The following is an 18641-nucleotide window of genomic DNA, read 5'->3' on the forward strand; positions in this document are numbered from 1 at the left end:
ATATTTAATTTTCAATTGCACATATATATTTATGTAATGTGCTCGTTTAAGATGATAATGTGAATAAATTTGACACCAATTTAGTATGAAAAACTAACTGAAATTTGACTTTTAATAAATTAATAAATATTAATATAAGAGTGTTTTTTTTTTTTTATATGAAATGCTTAAATAAAACTAAATATGAAATGTCTAAAATTCAAGTTTAATTTAATTTAACAATAAAAGGAAAATCATTAATTTGGAAATGATAAGTTGTGAACTTCAAGAATTGATGGAAGCTTGTATTTCTTTAAGGGTTCTTCCTTTAGTTTCTGGCACAACTTTGTTGACGAAAATAATAGAAGCTGCACAAACTCCTGAATATACCAAAAATGTACCTGTTTCCACCAAACATTACTTTGATCAATTCTATACATTATTTTTGTGATGAATTAAAATAGTAATACCTGAAGGGCTCCAATCCATGAGGAAATTGAAAGTGTAAGAAACAGCCCAAGCACCAAACCAGTGTTCTAGATTCACCAAACTTCCTGCTGCTCCCTTTACATTTATGGGAAATATCTGCATCCCCATCCCAATTTCAATTTCTGTTTACTATTTGCATTAATTATTAGATATTTCAATAGAAGTGTACCTCCGACAACAGGACCCAAGGAACTGCTCCCATTCCAATTGCAAATGAACCCACGAAGATCTGCTTTCATTTTTAAAATTATTTTGTATGAAATAATGATATAATTACATAAAATTTATTACCAGCAATCCACTCAGTACAAGCAATGGAACCCATTGTTGAAGCAAGTTGTGTTCCTGAGAATTTCAGATTTTGTACATAAAAATCAAGTACTAGGAATTCAGACAACATTTATTTATTGTTTTTAAATTAAAGTTGATATTTTAAAAAAAAAAAAAGAAAAGAAAAGAAGGATCAATGATTTACCTTCATTAGAAATGATATTGCTGCAATAAAACATCCTAAGAATGTGCCTGTTGATGAAGCCTGAAAAAGACAAACTCATGTTTTTTTAATATTATATTTAAATACACATTAAGCATGAATATTTTAAGAAAAATTGCAAGTAATTAGGGACTTACTAGCAAAAGGGGTTTTCTTCCACAGTTATCCACTAAGAATGCACTCACAGCTGTTATAGGGATCTGTAATAATTCAATTAGGTATTATTATCACCACAAATTATCCTTAATTTTAAATGCCATACAAACACAATTCCAATAATAACTAAAATGTACCTAATATGGATACATAAATTTATAAATATGTCAAAATTTTATATAATAACATGATAATAAGGTATAAAAATAATTAGGTATATTAGAGATATAAAACAAAAGAAAAAAATATTATACGAAACAGAGATGCCACATCGTCTTGTATTCCTTATCAATTATTTAATGTCATTTTAACCTATTTTTATATGTTATTGACACATCATTTCTATAAATTTTTAAACTTGTATCTTAAACCGTGAAACCCTAAACCTTGGATTCAGGGTTTAAAGTCTAAGATTTAAGGTTTAAATCTAGGGTTCAAAGTTTAATGTTTACGTTAAAAAATTATAAAATGATGTGTTAAATATAAAAAATTAAAATAATATTAAATAATTGATAAAAAATATAAGATGATATGACGTCTCTGTTTTTTACTATCATTTTTCAAAATAAAAGAGGGAATTAATACCTGAATAGAGGCAAAAGCTATTATAGCAATTTTCGAAGAAGAAAAGCCTGAAACACAGAAATATTCATTAATATATATATATAAAAGAAGTTTAATTATATAAAGAAAATACTGTAAACCTGCAGAGGTGAAAATTTGATTTGCATAGAAAGCAACTCCATTTATCCCTCCAAATTGTTGAAACATCATTAGCCCTACTCCAATCTGAAAAATATCACAAATATAGCCTCATATATATATATATATCCGTGTGTGTGGATCCTCGAAATTTTGGATGCTTACAATGATGGAATGCATGTATTTTGTTTGGAACAAGTCTAGCATAGTGGCGTTAGATTGGTGCTCTAGGGTTTGCAAATAATCCTGTCAATAAATAAATACAATTTTGAGCAGAACTGTTTTTAGGTAAAAAGAAAAATGTTATAAAATTTAAAAAAGATTGGATGCTTAATTAGTACTTGGATTTCATTTGCTTCATGAGTAACAGCATCTTCATCATCTCCATGGAGTCTCTTCAAAGCATTGTAGAACTCTTTTTCATACCCAACCTTTGCCTGAAATCATAAATCAGTTTTCTTCTTTTTAATGTTTTGGAAGGGATTCAATTTAGTGTTATTCCGATTTTTATTTTACAGTTTATGTTCACGGTTTAAAATTATCACTTTTAACATTGTCTCTCCTAAGGTTCGAATCATATTCTTTCTTTGGGAGTGCAATATATACTACTATATATATATATATTTTTAGTGTTTGACATATATATATATATATATATATCTATTTCCTTACATGAAATCTGTCCTTACCAGAGAAACTAATGGCCAAATATCAATTCTAATCCCTCCACATTTTCCATGATATACCTATTCAATGCTGTAATGTCAATTGTTTTCTTTTTCTTTTTACATGAGAAGGTGATGGCAAAATATCAATTCTAATCTCTCTACTTTTTTACATGACAGCCGTCCAGTACTCTAATGTCAATTGTTCTTTTTTTCTCTCTTTTTGACACGAGATGCTAATTGTCAAATATCAATTCTAATCCTTCTAGTTTTTTGAGATTATATAAAAATGGTTAAATTCCAGATCTAATCCCTACATTTCGCTCAAATATGAAAATTAATCTTTATACTTTAATTTTGACATAATGTGGAACATCAAATTTTATAATATCATTAGTTAGCTTAAATATTTAATTCTAATTACAGATTTAATAGAAGAATTTTAACAGTGTTTACAAATGAGCCTAAATATTTAAATTTAAAAAGTAGAGGGACTAGATTCCTGAAAATAAAGTATTAAGATTAAATTCTAAATATACAAAGAGCACAATAACTTTGAACATATTACAATCTTTAAATTTTACTTTATAATTTAGTTAAAAATAAATAATTATCTTAACACGAAGCGCGAGTAAAAACCATACTAATTTAAATATAAATGTGCACTTACCAACCATCTTGGAGACTCACAGATGAAATTAAGACCCAGGAGCTGAATTAAACATGGAATGATTCCTTCAAAAACAAACAAACAAATTTGTTTATTTATTTAAAAAAGACAGCACAATAATGGTGAAGGAGATAGAAAACTCTTTGGTTTTCTTCAATATTATCGTACCAGTTAGAGCTAATAGTCGCCATTCCAAAGCTGTCCCTACTACGAACGTCGTTGATGCTCCGATCACTATCATCAGCTGCAATACCGGGTTCAGGTGCGAGTGTCGAGTAAGGATGTTAATTCTACAAACTAATACATACATAAGGGCAAAGTCGGGAAATGTGTGATAGGGGAAGAAGATAAGATTAAAAAAAATTAGGGGCAAAGTTAGACCTGATCATGAATCGGGTCGGATCAATATAAAATTTTAAGTCCTGAGCGTGGTTATAAAATGGGCTTAAAATTCTGCCAAATTTATACATTAGCATTCATTCAATGTACATTGATACGTGAATTTTATGCAATTATATAAATGAATTTTTCCTTTTAATTAATTTATTGTACAAACCACTAGCATTGTGATTAGAGGTAAGCAAAACACGATTTGATTCTAAAAAGTCAAAAAATAAAAATTTGAATTACGTGTTAATCAAATCGAGTTATTCGAGTCAACTTGAATAGGTAATTTGAGTTTCGAATTCGAATTGAGTTAAATTTTATAATTCGAATAATTCAAATAATTCGAATAGTAGATTGGTGTAAGTACGGTCCTTGTCAATTTGAAAATGAGAAAATTAATCTCTCAATAACGAACAATAGCAACAATTAACAGAATTTCGACAACCAAAAGTTATGTTGATAACCTTTCAGTCAAACACCCCTCAACAGAACAACAACAAAACTAACGAAAGGAAATAAAAGAAAAAGATGAACAGAGGAGAAGGAGAAAATGATAGGAAGGACAAAAAAGAAAAAATTAAAAGAAAGAAGAGGGAACGGGGGGAAAACAATTTAGTTAGTTTTAAAAATAATCAAATTTTACGGAATTGCACAAAAATTATACTTCCACATTGATTACACAAAAACTCAAACTTCGGATCTCAACACACAATTAAGTCATTGATAGAATCTAGCAAGCAAAGGTTAAATTTTTGGGGCATTACAAGAATCTTTATGGAGAATTAAAGTTCCATTCAAGATAATTTTATTCCGGAAACATGCAATTAACTTTTTTTCCATTAAAGTTGAGCTTCGAAAGAGAGGTATGTCAATTGAAGACACTAGTTTGGTTTGCAGATTACATATTAAATTTTTGGATAAATTGTTTCACAGTTGTACCTTTTCTTGAGTTAGGGTGTAAAAGAGATAGTGGTCTTCGAAAGCATTTCTATTTTGACTAAAAAATGAACTCGATTTGTTAATTATCAAGTCGAGCTTGGGCTCAAGCAAGTTGAGCTATCAATCGAGCCAAATGTGAGTTTAATAATGCTCGACTCGGATGGCTTGCGAGCCTTATAAAGCATTTCATATTTTTACATAATTAAATTATGATATTAGCCTTAATATATACTGTTATACCTAAGCTTAATCATTAGACTGAGCTTGAGCTTGAGCAGAAAAAATTAGTAAACGAGTTTAATCAAACTCGAGCTCAAGCTCAATTATATCTAGAGCGAAGTTTGAGCTTAAACATAGAAGCTCAATTAAGCTCGAGTCAAGAATCGAGCTCGAAATTTCAAGTTGAGCTTAAGCTCGAACTTGACAATATTCAAGCTCAACTTCGCTCGATTACAACTCTAGCTTGGGTTGTTTGGATTGATTGCTTAGTTGCAAATATAGTGGAAGCTTATAATTAACATTTCAACCAACATATACTACATTAACATGGATATGTAGATCACCCCAATGCTTCCATTTTGATAATTGCACTATTCTAAGTCGATGAATGTTAGCATTACGAATTGTATTTAATTGGCGATCTGCTCTTCTTCATGGTGCAACATTACCAGAAGATAAATGATTGCAACATCTCTTTTCATCCAACGGTTAGCTCACCCTTTGTATAGGTCAATTTTGGGCCATTTATAAGACTCAGACCCAAATGCATTACAAATAAACTAAGCCTAAACAACTAAACCCGAAGCCCAACTACCCCAGCCCAATAACCTAAACTCAGCATTCAGAAAACCCTAATCCCACCACGCCCCATACCCCCTGCCATCTGACTTGCACCACGCCCCACGCTTCTGACACCAGCACTGGCCGTCTGCTCCACCATGCCTCTGCCACCGCCGTTCGCCCATGCCCTGCAAGCAAGGAAGAAGACAAGACAGATATAATAAAAAATATGTGTAAAAGGGTTATAAAAACCCAAATCAAAAACTGTAAAAGCTCTCTTTTTTCGGCAAGTTCTAATACATACACTATATTTTTCAAATACAAGATCAGTGAATCAACAAGTCAAAAATCAGAAATCAAAACCCTAAGGTGATTTTTTTTCTTTTTTTCTTTCTATTTTCGATTTAAATCTGTTTTACACCCATAAATACATATAAATAAATAAATAGCAAAAAAAAAAAATTTATTTTCCTTCCACCACGTGGCGATGGCCGGCATGCGTCGCCGACGGGCTCGGTGCCCAATCAGCGACCGCCGATGACGGCCCGTGACCGAGCCCCTCTCCTCCCTCTCCTTTCTCCCTCTCCTTTTCTCTTTTTTTTTTTTTTCTTTCCCACCTCACAAATGTTTTTTTGATTTTTAGGCTATTTATAGCCCGGTGAAAGCAGTACCGCTTTTGGTACCAGATTTAAATAAAAACGACGCCGTTTTGAGGCGGGCCGACCGATCCGATCCGCTCCGGACAAGGATCCGTGTTTTTATAGAGGGTTATTTGCAATCAGTCCTTCCGCATTTTTATGTTCTAAATCGACTTATAATTTTTGCAAATTGACCCTATTAACTGTTGCGCCGCAATTTGGTTCCCCTTGATGCGCATCGTTTTAAAGGCGTTGGAAAATTTCTCTATTGGTCCCCACTACATGCACGCGTGTTCGAATGAGTCCCTCTTCTGCTTTTTATTCTAAATTTGCCCCAAAAGTTTCGATTATAGTTCATTTAGTCATTTTTCTTACTTTTCTCATTTTTAATGTATTGTATTTATTATTATTATAGATCTTATCATTTATATATATATATATATATCTTAATATATATATATACGTATGTATGTATATATTATTATTGATTTTACTTTAATGATATTATTACTTTCCTATCATGTTATGATGTAAATATTTCAATATTATATTATATACGTATTTTTATACGTACTATTTATATATGCTTCTAATATTTTACAGGTATTTTTACGTAAATGTTTAATATTATATATTTTTCATATATGTTATATATAAGTCTTTTAATATATATTTTATATATATTTTTAATGTTACTAGTTATATTTTTATGTATACCTCTAATATTATATTATATATTCCTAATACTTGTATTTATATATATATGCATGTATGTATTTATGTAATATACTAATGGTCTTCTTTTTCATATTATTATTTCTAATGTATGTATATATTTCTATATTTATAAATTATACATATACATTTTAATGTTCTTTATTGTATACTTCTTTACTATTCATACACTTTTATGTATGTGTATATATCTTTTATATTATTAGTTATGTATTCTTTTTACTATTTCATGTATATTATTATATATGTATACTGTATATGTTCATATTAAATATATTATGTATATATATTTCTCACGACGTTACATACATACTCTTAATACCATTTTTATATATACATATATTTATTGTTTTCTCGTATCTTATGTTATTATTACATTTAATCTTGCATGTATTATTGTTATTTTCTTATATTCTTGTCACACTCGTTATTCGCCTCAATATATTTCTAGATCCTTTAATTATCTTTATTTCGCATCAATTTGCTTAGCATTATTTGAAAATCTTATTCTTGTTTTTAAATAAGCGAGGCAATATATCGATGTGACATTAGGTCATGAGTTTCATCGCTATGTTGGATGGAATTTTTAGGCCGTGTTAACACGGTATATCCTTCTCAAAATAAAAAATTGAAAGTTTTCGTCTTTTGAATTGGATCACAATTGAATATTACTTTGAACTCATATTTATGAAAATCAAGACAACACTTGTTTATGAGATACCATTTTTTGGGCGTCGCGAGGGTGCTAATACCTTCCTTATGCGTGAACCGACTCCGAACCCTAATTTTTCTCGGCTTTTTAACGTAGACCTTAACTCGGCCTTTTCTCGTTTTTAAAAAAATTTAATAGGTGTCCGATCACACCTAGTAAAAAGATCGGTGGCGACTCCCGGTTTAATCTAAAATCAAATTTCAAATTTCAAGTTTTTAATTGCCACAATTAGCGACCCGAAACCAAAATTTTTACGTCGCTACACCCTTTACACAATTTGGCTATTCATATAGCAAAAAAAGTTGTTATACTTAGTCTAGGTGGCATACTTATCATCTCTACGTTATTTTTGTCGTAACATTAAAATATTTACCAAATTTATAAGAAAAAATATATAGCACATTATTACAATTCTTAGTTAATAATTTACACTACTTAAATACCAAACACTCTAACATGGTAATTATATAACTGGTACATACCATTTATGCATTATAATGTTATTTTTACCTTTTTTCAATTTTCCAAAATAACTGTTGTTTGAAAAAATAATTTTGTTTTTGTTTTATATGCTTTATTACCATTAATAACTAAAAATTGCCATGGTGTACATGCATGTATGGTATATGTGAACGCTTGCCTTTTATATACCTATGTATGCGTTATATTTATCTGGCATTACCATTTATAAATTAATATACAAAATATTTATGATTCTTTTTAAAATATGGATAAAATATGCTATTAGTCCCTGTACTTCTACCGAATTTAATATTTAGCCATCATACTTTAAAAGCTAATAACTCAATCATTTTACTTTTTTAAATTAAAAATCCTAGTCCCATCATTATCATGGTTGGTAGTTTCCGTTGAAATCTATCAACTTAACATGACTATTTTTTGTCAATCATATAACACTTCATATGAGGACAGTTTAATCAACTTATCAAATTGATAAATTTTGATGGAAAATACTTACGAATTTAATTATTGAACTGATATTTTTAAATAAAAAGTTGGAGGACTTAATTTTTTACTATAAGTACACAGACTAAGTCTCAGATTTTGTTTGTACAAGGACTAGCACCATATCTTTTATATTACGTTAGTTGTATAAATACATGATGAAAGTCGTTTTTATCGTTTTATAACTAACCAAATTATTCGATATTATAAGATTCATATAGATACGTAATAATTTTTGTTGTAATACATATGACGTCACTTTATGACTAAATAAAATATATATCTGGATAAAACTTTAATCATGGAAAAATAAAGAATAAAAACCTAACCTATCTCGATTGGATTCTTTATAATGCATTACAATGATATCTTTTATATACTAAAATTAGTGGTTATTATTTTCATTTAATTTGAGAAAATTTTCACTCCCTTCACCTCTATATAAAGCATCCAATTTTTGTTTGGGAAAGAAATACATAAGAAAAAGAAAAAGCCATTCCAATATCCCCCTTTGCTTTGAGAGCCATGACTGGGAAGAAGGTTAAGCTTGCTTATATCACCAATGATTCAGCAAGGAAAGCCACCTACAAGAAAAGAACGAAGGGTTTGATGAAAAAACTAAGTGAGCTGAGTTCCCTTTGTGGTATCGACGCTTGTTCTATCATGTACAGTCCTTATAAGTCCCTACCCGAGGTTTGGCCTTCCCCCATGGGAGTCCAACAGGTGCTTTCCAAGCTTGAGACGATCCCCGATATGGAGAAAAGCAAGAATATGTTGAACCAGGAGAGTTTCCTCTCCCAAAAGACCACCAAAGCAGCTGAGCAGCTAAAGAAGCATTGCAAGGAAAACTGGGAAAAAGAGATGACCCATGTCATGTTCAATACGATTTGCGGCAAAGGGGTCATCCATGGTTTGAAATTTGAGGCCTTGAGTGAAATCAACTTGTTGCTCGATAAAAAAATGAGTGATATTGACAAGAGGATAGATGTACTTGCTAAGACACCTATTAATCCTCAAGGGGTGTCATCATCATCATCGTCGTCCCTAATTCTACTGCCACCGATGATGATGGTAACGCCCGAAGCGATGCCAAGGACAGGTATGGAGGATATTGTGCAAGCAGATGTGAACGAAATGGATCCAATGCAAAGGCAACAATGGATCATGGAACTGATGAGCAACAACAACAACAACCCTCAAGCTCATGTGGGAGACAATGGGATGATGTTCCAATTTGGTGACAACATCAATCCCAACAATAGCCTTTAGTCAAATGTTGTTTTCCCTTGGGGAAAATGAGAGTTCATTCGATTTATCTATTTGCTTCTATTATGGCCTTTGATCGAAAGGTATTTTGCCATTTTATGTTAGGATAGTGTTGTGTTTGTTGAACTTTGCTCACAGATCATAATTTTTCCCCTTCAACTAAAGCACCTATATCATTTTCCTTTTTAGAATTAAAAAATTATGTTTGTTATTTGAATTTAAAATTGTTATGTTATTCTCATAATTTGGAGTTTTTATTTTATCTTTTAAATTTTCTATGCTTCAATCTTAATTACTTTAATGAAGAAATTTTTAAGATCATAAGTTAGATTAGCTCTTATTTTATAATTTTGAGAATGAGAGTTCCTATAAAATATATAAAAGCTATCTTGAATACATGCTATAAAGCAATCTAGGAAGATGCTTTATTATTTTTGAGACAAGTTAGTGAAGGGATTAAAACTTATGAAAGATAATTAGGGAATGATAAAATTAGATTTGTTGTGACTTTCTATCTAATTCTATGGGACCAAAACTATATATTTGGCGTGTGTTTGGTTGGTATTCATATTATTTTTCTATTCAACATAATATAAATTTATATAAATTGGTATTAGTACATTTTAGTAATTCATTTTATGGTATTCATGTGTTTCTTCAATCATATATCTATGTTATGTTATTTTTCTTTATGTTCGTAGGTTGCTAAACATATACCGCAACTTGTATAAATATTTAAAATATGATAATAAAAATTAGGTATTGTTTGACAAGTTGCATTTGTTTTAATTAGGTTAATTTGGATTGATTAATTCTTTTTTTCATTTGGTTTTGAGAGTTATGGTTGGATTATTTTTAATTTAGATAATAAGGGTTGTTTTTTTTTTTTTTGAGTTATTTCAAGTTCAAGTCAATTTAAGTTAGGGTTGGACGAGTTCGCGTTATTGACCTTTTATAGTCAAATCAAGTTATGTTCTATTTGGATTCAGATTAACTGGGTTGGAGTTTCGAGTTCATATTAGAATTTATAAGCCTGTATAAAATTATATGAATATATAAATAATTTAAAACTTATACAATAAACAATATTGAAACAATATAATAATCTAGGATAAATTAAAAATTATATATGACCCTTCATTTAGTGCACATTGATACGTGAATTTTATGCAATTGTACGGATGAATTTTTCAGTTTAATTTATTGTACAAACCACTATTATGGTTGATGTAACACTAATTTACATTTACTTACTACATAAAAATAGTTATATTTATCACAAAATACAATTGGATATTCAAAGATACATGTATATAGCCAAATCAATATAAAACTTCTTTTTGTGTATAATTGAACTAAGTTGTTGTTTAACAAACTAAAGAAAAAATTTTAAGTGCTGAAAATATAATTATTGAGTTTTTAATATTTAATTCAATATGTATTGAATTTGAATTATTAAAGATTTTGGTATTTATTAAAAAATCGAAATTAAAAATGTTAAACTTGAGTTTAAATTACGCGTATTAAATTTTTAAGATTTTTTATAAAATAAATTTAAAAATATAGTATATCAAATACACTAAAAATATTAAAATAAATGTTTCTCAACAAATTGAAAATACATAAAAAAAGGTCTTTATATTTAAATAACATTAAGATAATTGCAATTTAACAAGAAAATGCCTCTAAAATAGTAGCAAAAGTAACAATAAGACAAGAATTATACAATATCCAAACAATAACAATAAAATAATAGAAATATAATAGCGAAATGGCATCAAAACAATTGATTTGGGTTGGGCCAAGCCTGGGTAAATAATCTTACCCGAGGCCTGACTCGTTTAGAAAATGAGTCTTATCTTCTGTCCAAACCTTCCCACTTTTCAAACAGATTTTTGAGTTTAGGCGGGTGGGTCGACCCATACTTAGGTCTAGACAAAAAAAAATTTAATTGAAATTTTTTACTTGAGGTGAAAACTTTTTTTTTACCTTAAAAGAGAGGAAATGGATAGGATTAAATTGAATTATTAATACTTTGGAGTATGTAATGTTGAAAATTTACCATTAATTAAAGGTGCATCAAGCATTACTGCGCTCCCATTTATATATTAATTATTTAATTTAAGTGTGAGTTTTACATCGATTCGCATTAGTATTGTTATCAATATAAAAAGATGTGAGTTTGAGTGTGCTGAAACGCATTATTCTCCTATATAATGATTGAAAAAGGCTATAAATAATTCTAAACATTATATAAAAAAGAGTAGATATAGTCAGAATCTAGAATGAGATTTTTATATAATATGAGATGAGATAAACCAACCTGATTCAAGGCAGCTAAGCCACCACGAACATCCTTTGGCGCAATTTCACCTACATAAATTGGTACCACATAAGCGAAAATTCCTATTCCATATCCGCACAGGAATCTTCCAATATCAAGCAACAAAGCTCCCTGTATAATTCAAACCCATTATTTCAATCTATTTTTTTTCTGTTTTTATTTTTATTTTATGATGAGAAAAAAGAGAGTAAAACCTTGGAGAAGTAAATAGCTATCCATCCTGTAATGCTGAAGCCTGAACTTATTCTCATTGCCTGAATCATTTTTAAATATATTAATCAGATATATATATATATATATATTATATGCATTATTTGTAAAATCTAAATTATATTTAAAATTATTGTTTGGTGAAAATGGTATTTAATTTATTAATTTTGTTTCATTTTACTCAAATGCCAATACTGACATTGTACCATTTTTGAAGTAAAATGAGATAAAATTAATAATTTAAGTATCATTTTAATCAAAATAATTTAAATACAATGAGAAAAATATTATAGAATTTACTTGTTGAAGCATATATTTTGTTTCATTTATAAAATAAAGGGTAAATTAATTTTTTACATTAAATCAAAGAGCAAATTGATCATTTTATTAAAAATTTATCTATTTTACTATTAAAAACTGTCATGGCTAATAAAAAAACTAAACAGATTATATGTGACATGCCATGTATACCTTATGATGATGTATAGAGACAAATTTTAATAGTAAAATAAATAAAAATTTTAATAAAAGAACTATTTTATTTTTAATCTAAACTATATAATGATAAATTTATCTATTTTTTTAAAAAAAAAATCAATGTTAATTCATGGTGTATGATACTTTTACTGAATTTGATTTACCCCTTTCCGGCCCATGAAATCTGCAATTCGCCCACTTGTGATAGCACCAATCATTGCACCAACGTTCAGTATGGAACTGTTATAGGCCAATTTTGGACCGTTTATGAGACTCAGGCCCAAATACATTACAATAGGACTTAGCTAACCCAAACAACAATATTAGACCCACCTAAGCCCATTAAACCTAACTAAACCCATTCAATAACCCCCAAACCCTTACAAACCCAAAACCCAATACACAGAAACCCAATAACCCCAACTAACCTAAACCCATAACACCAGCCCAAACCCGAATGGCCCATTGAACCTAAACCTAGCCCCCACTTGCGTCTGACCAGCACCGAACCCCACCAGCACGCCCAACCTTGGCCACCACGCCCCATACTGTCTGACATTCCCATCACCTGCACCTCCAGACCTGCACATAAACAAAAGAGGACAGGAAAGGAACGAAGAAGCATGCGAAGCAGAAAATAAAATAAGCAAGAGAGCAGTGGGAATCACATGTAATCGGCTATAAAGCCGAGAGAGAACTAATGTAATGGGTTCGGTTTTTTTGAAAAAATAAAACGCAGAAAGGTTCGATTGTAGAGCAAAAAATAGCAGCCTAATTAGAGTTTGAACACAAAATAACATCCAAGCAGGCAGAATACAAAAGATCGAAGATTCAAAAGTGAGTAAAACCGAAGGTAGTTCTTCATTTCAATAACTGTTTTAAGTCTATTTTTTCACCATAAATACATAAACATTTACAAATAAACATAAAGAAATAAAAAGCAAAAAAAGAGAAAAAAATAAAAAATTACCTTTTCCGCCACGGCGTGCAGTGGTAACGCCAACAGCAAACAGCAGTCCGTGATCGGACCGAGCCCTCCCTTGGCGAAAATCGCTCTGGGCTCCCTCTCCTTCTCTCCTTTTCTCTTTTTTTTTTCTTTCTCCCTAACTCAAATGATTTTTTTAAATTTTTGACTTTTATAGGGGTCAAACGCACCGCTTTGGACCCCGATTTTAATGAACAAACGACATTGTTTTACTTGGCCCGACCCGATTCGACCCGAACCCGCCTCAGGATCCGCGTGTTTTTAACTCAATGGGATATTTGTGCAATCGGTCCTTCCGCATTTTTTGTTGTTTGAATCAGGTTTATATTTATTTACAAATCGACCCTAAAATTTAAACTGATTTGTGATCTAATCCCTATTGATGCGCTGCGTTTTGATAGAGCGGATATATTGTTGTTTCAGTCCCCCCATGTTTCATGCGCGTTTCAATTCAGTCCCGTGGCTTATTTTATTTCGAATTTCGCCCTAAAATTCTGTTTTGAGCTCGATTTAGTCTTTTTTGCTAGATTACGGTTTTATTTTCAAATTATTTGTTTCTTATTTTCTGTTAATTATTATTATTAATTATAATCTTTATATTCTTATTATATTTACTATATTTAATATATGTAGTGGTGTATATTGTGTTATGTACAGATACGCGTATGTGTTCTATATATATTTATGGAATATTATTATTAGTTATTTTTAATATGTGTATTATGTAAATATTTTAATATTGTATTCTATACATTATTCCACATAATATTAAAGAACACGTGTTCTCAATATAACCATGTGCATTTAAATATATACTGTATATATTTGGGGAAGCATTGTCGATAGTTTTTTATTATCTTTTAACATGTATGTATCATATAAATATTTGAGTGTTATATTATGTATATATATATATATATATATATTTCCAATGTGTATATTTTTTATTGTATTTTTATACGTCATATATATTTTTCAAGCTATATTACATTTCACATATTATCATATAAATATGTACATATATTTTTAACTACTTTACGCACATTATTTTTTAACTTCACATTATGTATATATTTTGAACACCATACATATTGAGTATTTCTAATGTCCCGTTTATTTATACCCACGCATTTAACATATCCATGTAATGTACTAGTAAGTTCATTCTATGTCGTTATCATTTCTAATGTATATGTATATTTCATGCAATATAATTAATAGTTACTCTTTTAACATTATTTTGAAGTACGTGTATATTATATGTATTCTTTTAATATGTATTACATGTATATATATAAATATATTCTGATTCTACATTGTGTATATATATATTTTCAATGTTATCTTTTTAAATCATACGTCGTTTTATATATTTTCCATAGTCTTAACTAGATTTTATATTTTTATATGTATATTATTACATTTATTTTATTCTTATCATATATATTATCAATACATGTACTTTATTATATGTATATATATACGTCATGTACACATATTAATATTATTATGTAAATCTTTTCATCCCTATTTTTACGTATATATTCGTAATGTCACTTTTACATATGTATATTCAATGTTTTTTCGTTTTCAATATTATTGTCATATTTAATCTTGCATGCGCGGTTATTGTTTTAATATTTTTTGTGATGTTTGTCATTTGCTTAAATATGTATACCTAGTCCTTTCATTTGTTTATTTATTTCTGTATTCGTTTTGTCTTACACGTTTTAAAAAATCACGTTTTTGTTTCTAAATTAATTTCGATAATCAAAGGCAACATATCGGTTTAATACCAAGTCGACGGTTCCATTGCTATGTTGAGTGGAATTTGTCGGTTCGTGTTTAATCGGTATACCCTTCTCAAAAAAAGGGAAATCAAAAATTGAAAGTTTTCGTGTTTTGAATCGGATCACGATTGAATATTACTTTGAACTCATATTTTTGAAAATCAAGACAACACTTGTTTATGAGATACCAATTTTTGGGCGTCGCGAGGGTGCTAATACCTTCCTCGCGCGTAACCGACTCCCGAACCCTAATTTTTCTCTGATTTTTAACGTAGACCTCAACTCGGCCTTTTCCTCGTTTTTAAAAAAAAAAATCTAATAGGTGTCCGATCACACCTAGAAAAAGGATCGGTGGCGACTCCTGGTTCATTCTAAAGCCAAATTTCAACTTCCAATTTTCTAAATCGCCACAATTTAGCGACCCGAATCTAAACTAAAATTTTTACGTCACACAGAACCAAATCTGAAAACTACATATATTTTCCAAATGTAAAGTAATGAATATTCATAAGAAAATTTAGAATAATTCAATCCGATTTTATATAATTACTTTTAAAAATAACATTAATCCGAACTTATTTTATAATTTTTATATATATTAAAATTCCTATCACATATACGTGTAAAAATCACGAATTTAGAGTTTAAATATATGTTTAAAAATAACATATAATAAATAATAAAAACGTATAATTAAAACTAATGTACGATATTAAAATAAAAATATTAAATTGTGAATAAAACGAAACTTAAACACATAAATATATCAAGTTACTGAATACTAAATGACTGCAATTGATTTTTTTAACGTTTTGCTAACCCAATTGATATGAGGTTAAATCTTACCATACACATATTTTTATTGATTTTTTAAATAAAATACTACATATCTTCAAAAATATAATTTAAATTAAATACAAATAGATATTAAAATATTTTTCCTAACTGATTGAGATCCGATTCATCGATGACACTAACTCAATAAAAACTTTATAAATAATATAAGTTAAAGATATTATTTTTGAAATTACTATACAACTTATTACACTTTATTTATTTGAATAAAATAATTTTTCTTAAACAAACCTCAGCAATGGATAGGTGAAGGTCCTTTGTGATAGCAGATTGAACTGGTGCTGAATATCCCATCTGAAAATTTTTAAAAAATTAATTAGGAATAAATTTTAAATTTATATATAAATTTTGATCTGATCTGTAATTTGATACATAAACTTTGATTTGATGCCATTATACATATTTAAAGAAATAAATATATATTTATTTTCATATTGAATAATATAATTATTTGTGTATGCAATATACTAATACAAAATGTTACTAATTCGATAATGTTGTTAGTGTTTTGTAAAAACTGAATCAAATTATACAAAATCAAAATTCATGTATGACATTATACATTAAACTAAAATTCATGTATAATTTTCTTATTTATCCCTTTTAATTAAAAGTTAAATTCATTTTTACAGTGTGAGCATAAATAAGATACTTGTGCTTGCAATTTATTTAATTTGATTTGAAGAATAAAATTTGAATTACGTTTGATTGTTATTTAGTTGAGTTTGAGAAATTTGTCTCATCAATTGAATCAGATTCAGGTATTGTAACACTTGATTTGAATTAACTTACAAGTTTGATTAAGCTTTATATTATTTTGAATTATTATTGTGAAATTTCAGTTTTGAATTCGAGCTCAAAAAAATAATCGAGTTAAAAGTTAAGCATAAAAATAAAGTTACTTTTATTAATAAATTGTTGAAGGAGTTTTGACCAATTGGGGAGAAATTTCTGAAGTGTCATCTGTAGAAGAATGACGAACCCACTCAACAGATCTAATATTGGTCTCGAAGTGTCAGTATTCGATTTTGTCCTCGAGTTTTTGCCTTCATACTTTGCTAAAAGCTCAAGGAGATGATGAGTTCACAAAGCAAGAGCGCCTCCACCCACCAAAGAAATCTCAACGTTTACTCTTAGCAATACTTTGGTAGGTGGAGGCACTTCCACTTTGAAACCTGTCATCTCCTAAAGCTCTAGACAAAGTTATTCTATGAATTTGCTCGCACTTTTGACAAAGTTGGAAGACAAAATTATAAGATAAGATCCTAATATCAAACTTACTGAAAGGGTTTGTTGATTCTCTACAGTTGACACTCCTTAATAAATTTCAAACATTTTAAATAAGCTTGAGCTCAACTCGATAGATTACAACAAAAACAAAATTCAAAGAAAAGGTAAAAGGAGAGGAGGATTGAGTGAAAGGGTACTTACGCAAGAGCCGAATACATAGGAACCCAGTACTGCAACAAAAGTAGTTAGAAACACCACTTTTAGTGATCTTTTCTTCTTCGCATGGTGCAATAGTAATGGCTCTTTCATACTGCTTTCGCCATTTTCCAGACCCATCTCTTTTCTTAAACAATGTTCAGACCAATTGAAAGAACTTGAGATTAAAGGAGATCCTGTCTGGAATCTGGATATTTAAATTACAATCATTGATTTCCTTTTCAGTCATGTCGTGTTCAAGGGTAGGTTGGTCCAAGTCAACACTATATAGGGCATCAACATGTGCCAAGCGCAGAAAATGGTTTTAAGGAGGGGTTAGAATTTATTTATAAATTTTGAGGGTTAAAATGTAGTTTTATCATTTAATTAATTTGTAATTTGACAGATTTTGAAGGGATTGAATGCTAATTTTACCCTTTTTATAGTAGGTTGGTATTATATATATTATATAGACATAATCATAAATCTAGTCCTTAATGTTTTTCTTATTTGTCTATTTGACCCTATTTTTTAAAAATCATTTTGGCTCTCAACCTTCAAATTTTAGTCAATTTGCTTTTCTTTGAATAAATGTTATCTTAATCAGTAGTCGAAGGTTTGATTTTCGTCTTGGGTATGGAATAGTTTTAAAACTCATGACTAGCGTTGACCTTTTAATGGGCTTACAAAACATGAAGAATTAGTCATTGGATTTGCTCTAGTAGATACTTTGGGAAACATAAAAAACTGTCTCAATCGTTCAAATTTTAATAAAAAATTATGTGATAACTTGCACGACAGTTCGTGTATACTACACAAAATTTTAAAAAATAAATATTATTAAAATTTTCAAGAAAAGTAAAAAAAATCATTAAAACTTCAAAAATATTATCCACATCAACAATGAAATACACATGAATTGTCGTACAAACTACCACGTCATTGTCATCAAAATTTTAACAGACCAACCAACTTACA

The 18641-nt window shown here is 29.2% G+C and overlaps 2 protein-coding genes across 2 annotated transcripts; one reads left to right on the forward strand and one right to left on the reverse strand.

The window, feature by feature from the left end:
* Window positions 1-43: 43 nt before the first annotated feature.
* LOC108468393 (sugar transporter ERD6-like 7) lies at window positions 44-17916 on the reverse strand. Its single transcript, XM_053032113.1, has 18 exons — window positions 17670-17916; window positions 16470-16532; window positions 12997-13176; window positions 12773-12913; window positions 12116-12175; window positions 11901-12032; window positions 3323-3398; window positions 3155-3219; window positions 2161-2256; window positions 1985-2065; window positions 1822-1906; window positions 1703-1749; window positions 1099-1161; window positions 944-1003; window positions 760-813; window positions 638-697; window positions 450-564; window positions 44-380 (listed from the first exon to the last, which is right to left on the reverse strand). The coding sequence occupies exons 1-18, from the start codon at window positions 17802-17804 to the stop codon at window positions 265-267; spliced, it is 1629 nt and encodes a 542-aa protein (XP_052888073.1). The 5' UTR covers window positions 17805-17916; the 3' UTR covers window positions 44-264.
* LOC128279379 (agamous-like MADS-box protein AGL80) lies at window positions 8751-9821 on the forward strand. The gene has a single exon (XM_053018003.1). It carries the CDS (start codon window positions 8837-8839, stop codon window positions 9578-9580), a length of 744 nt encoding a protein of 247 aa, XP_052873963.1. The 5' UTR covers window positions 8751-8836; the 3' UTR covers window positions 9581-9821.
* Window positions 17917-18641: the final 725 nt, after the last annotated feature.

Source organism: Gossypium arboreum, chromosome 8 (assembly GCF_025698485.1).
Source record: "Gossypium arboreum isolate Shixiya-1 chromosome 8, ASM2569848v2, whole genome shotgun sequence".
NCBI classification, from domain to species: Eukaryota; Viridiplantae; Streptophyta; class Magnoliopsida; order Malvales; family Malvaceae; genus Gossypium; species Gossypium arboreum.

Coding starts and splice junctions, on each gene's coding strand:
- LOC108468393 (XM_053032113.1), bottom strand. CDS start 17,804: ATGGGTCTGGAAAATGGCGAAAGCAGTATGAAAGAGCCATTACTATTG. Junction 16,533..17,669: donor CCTATGTATTCGGCTCTTGC/GTAAGTACCCTT, acceptor AAAAATTTTCAG/ATGGGATATTCAGCACCAGT. Junction 3,220..3,322: donor GCGACTATTAGCTCTAACTG/GTACGATAATAT, acceptor TTGTTTTTGAAG/GAATCATTCCATGTTTAATT.
- LOC128279379 (XM_053018003.1), top strand. CDS start 8,837: ATGACTGGGAAGAAGGTTAAGCTTGCTTATATCACCAATGATTCAGCA.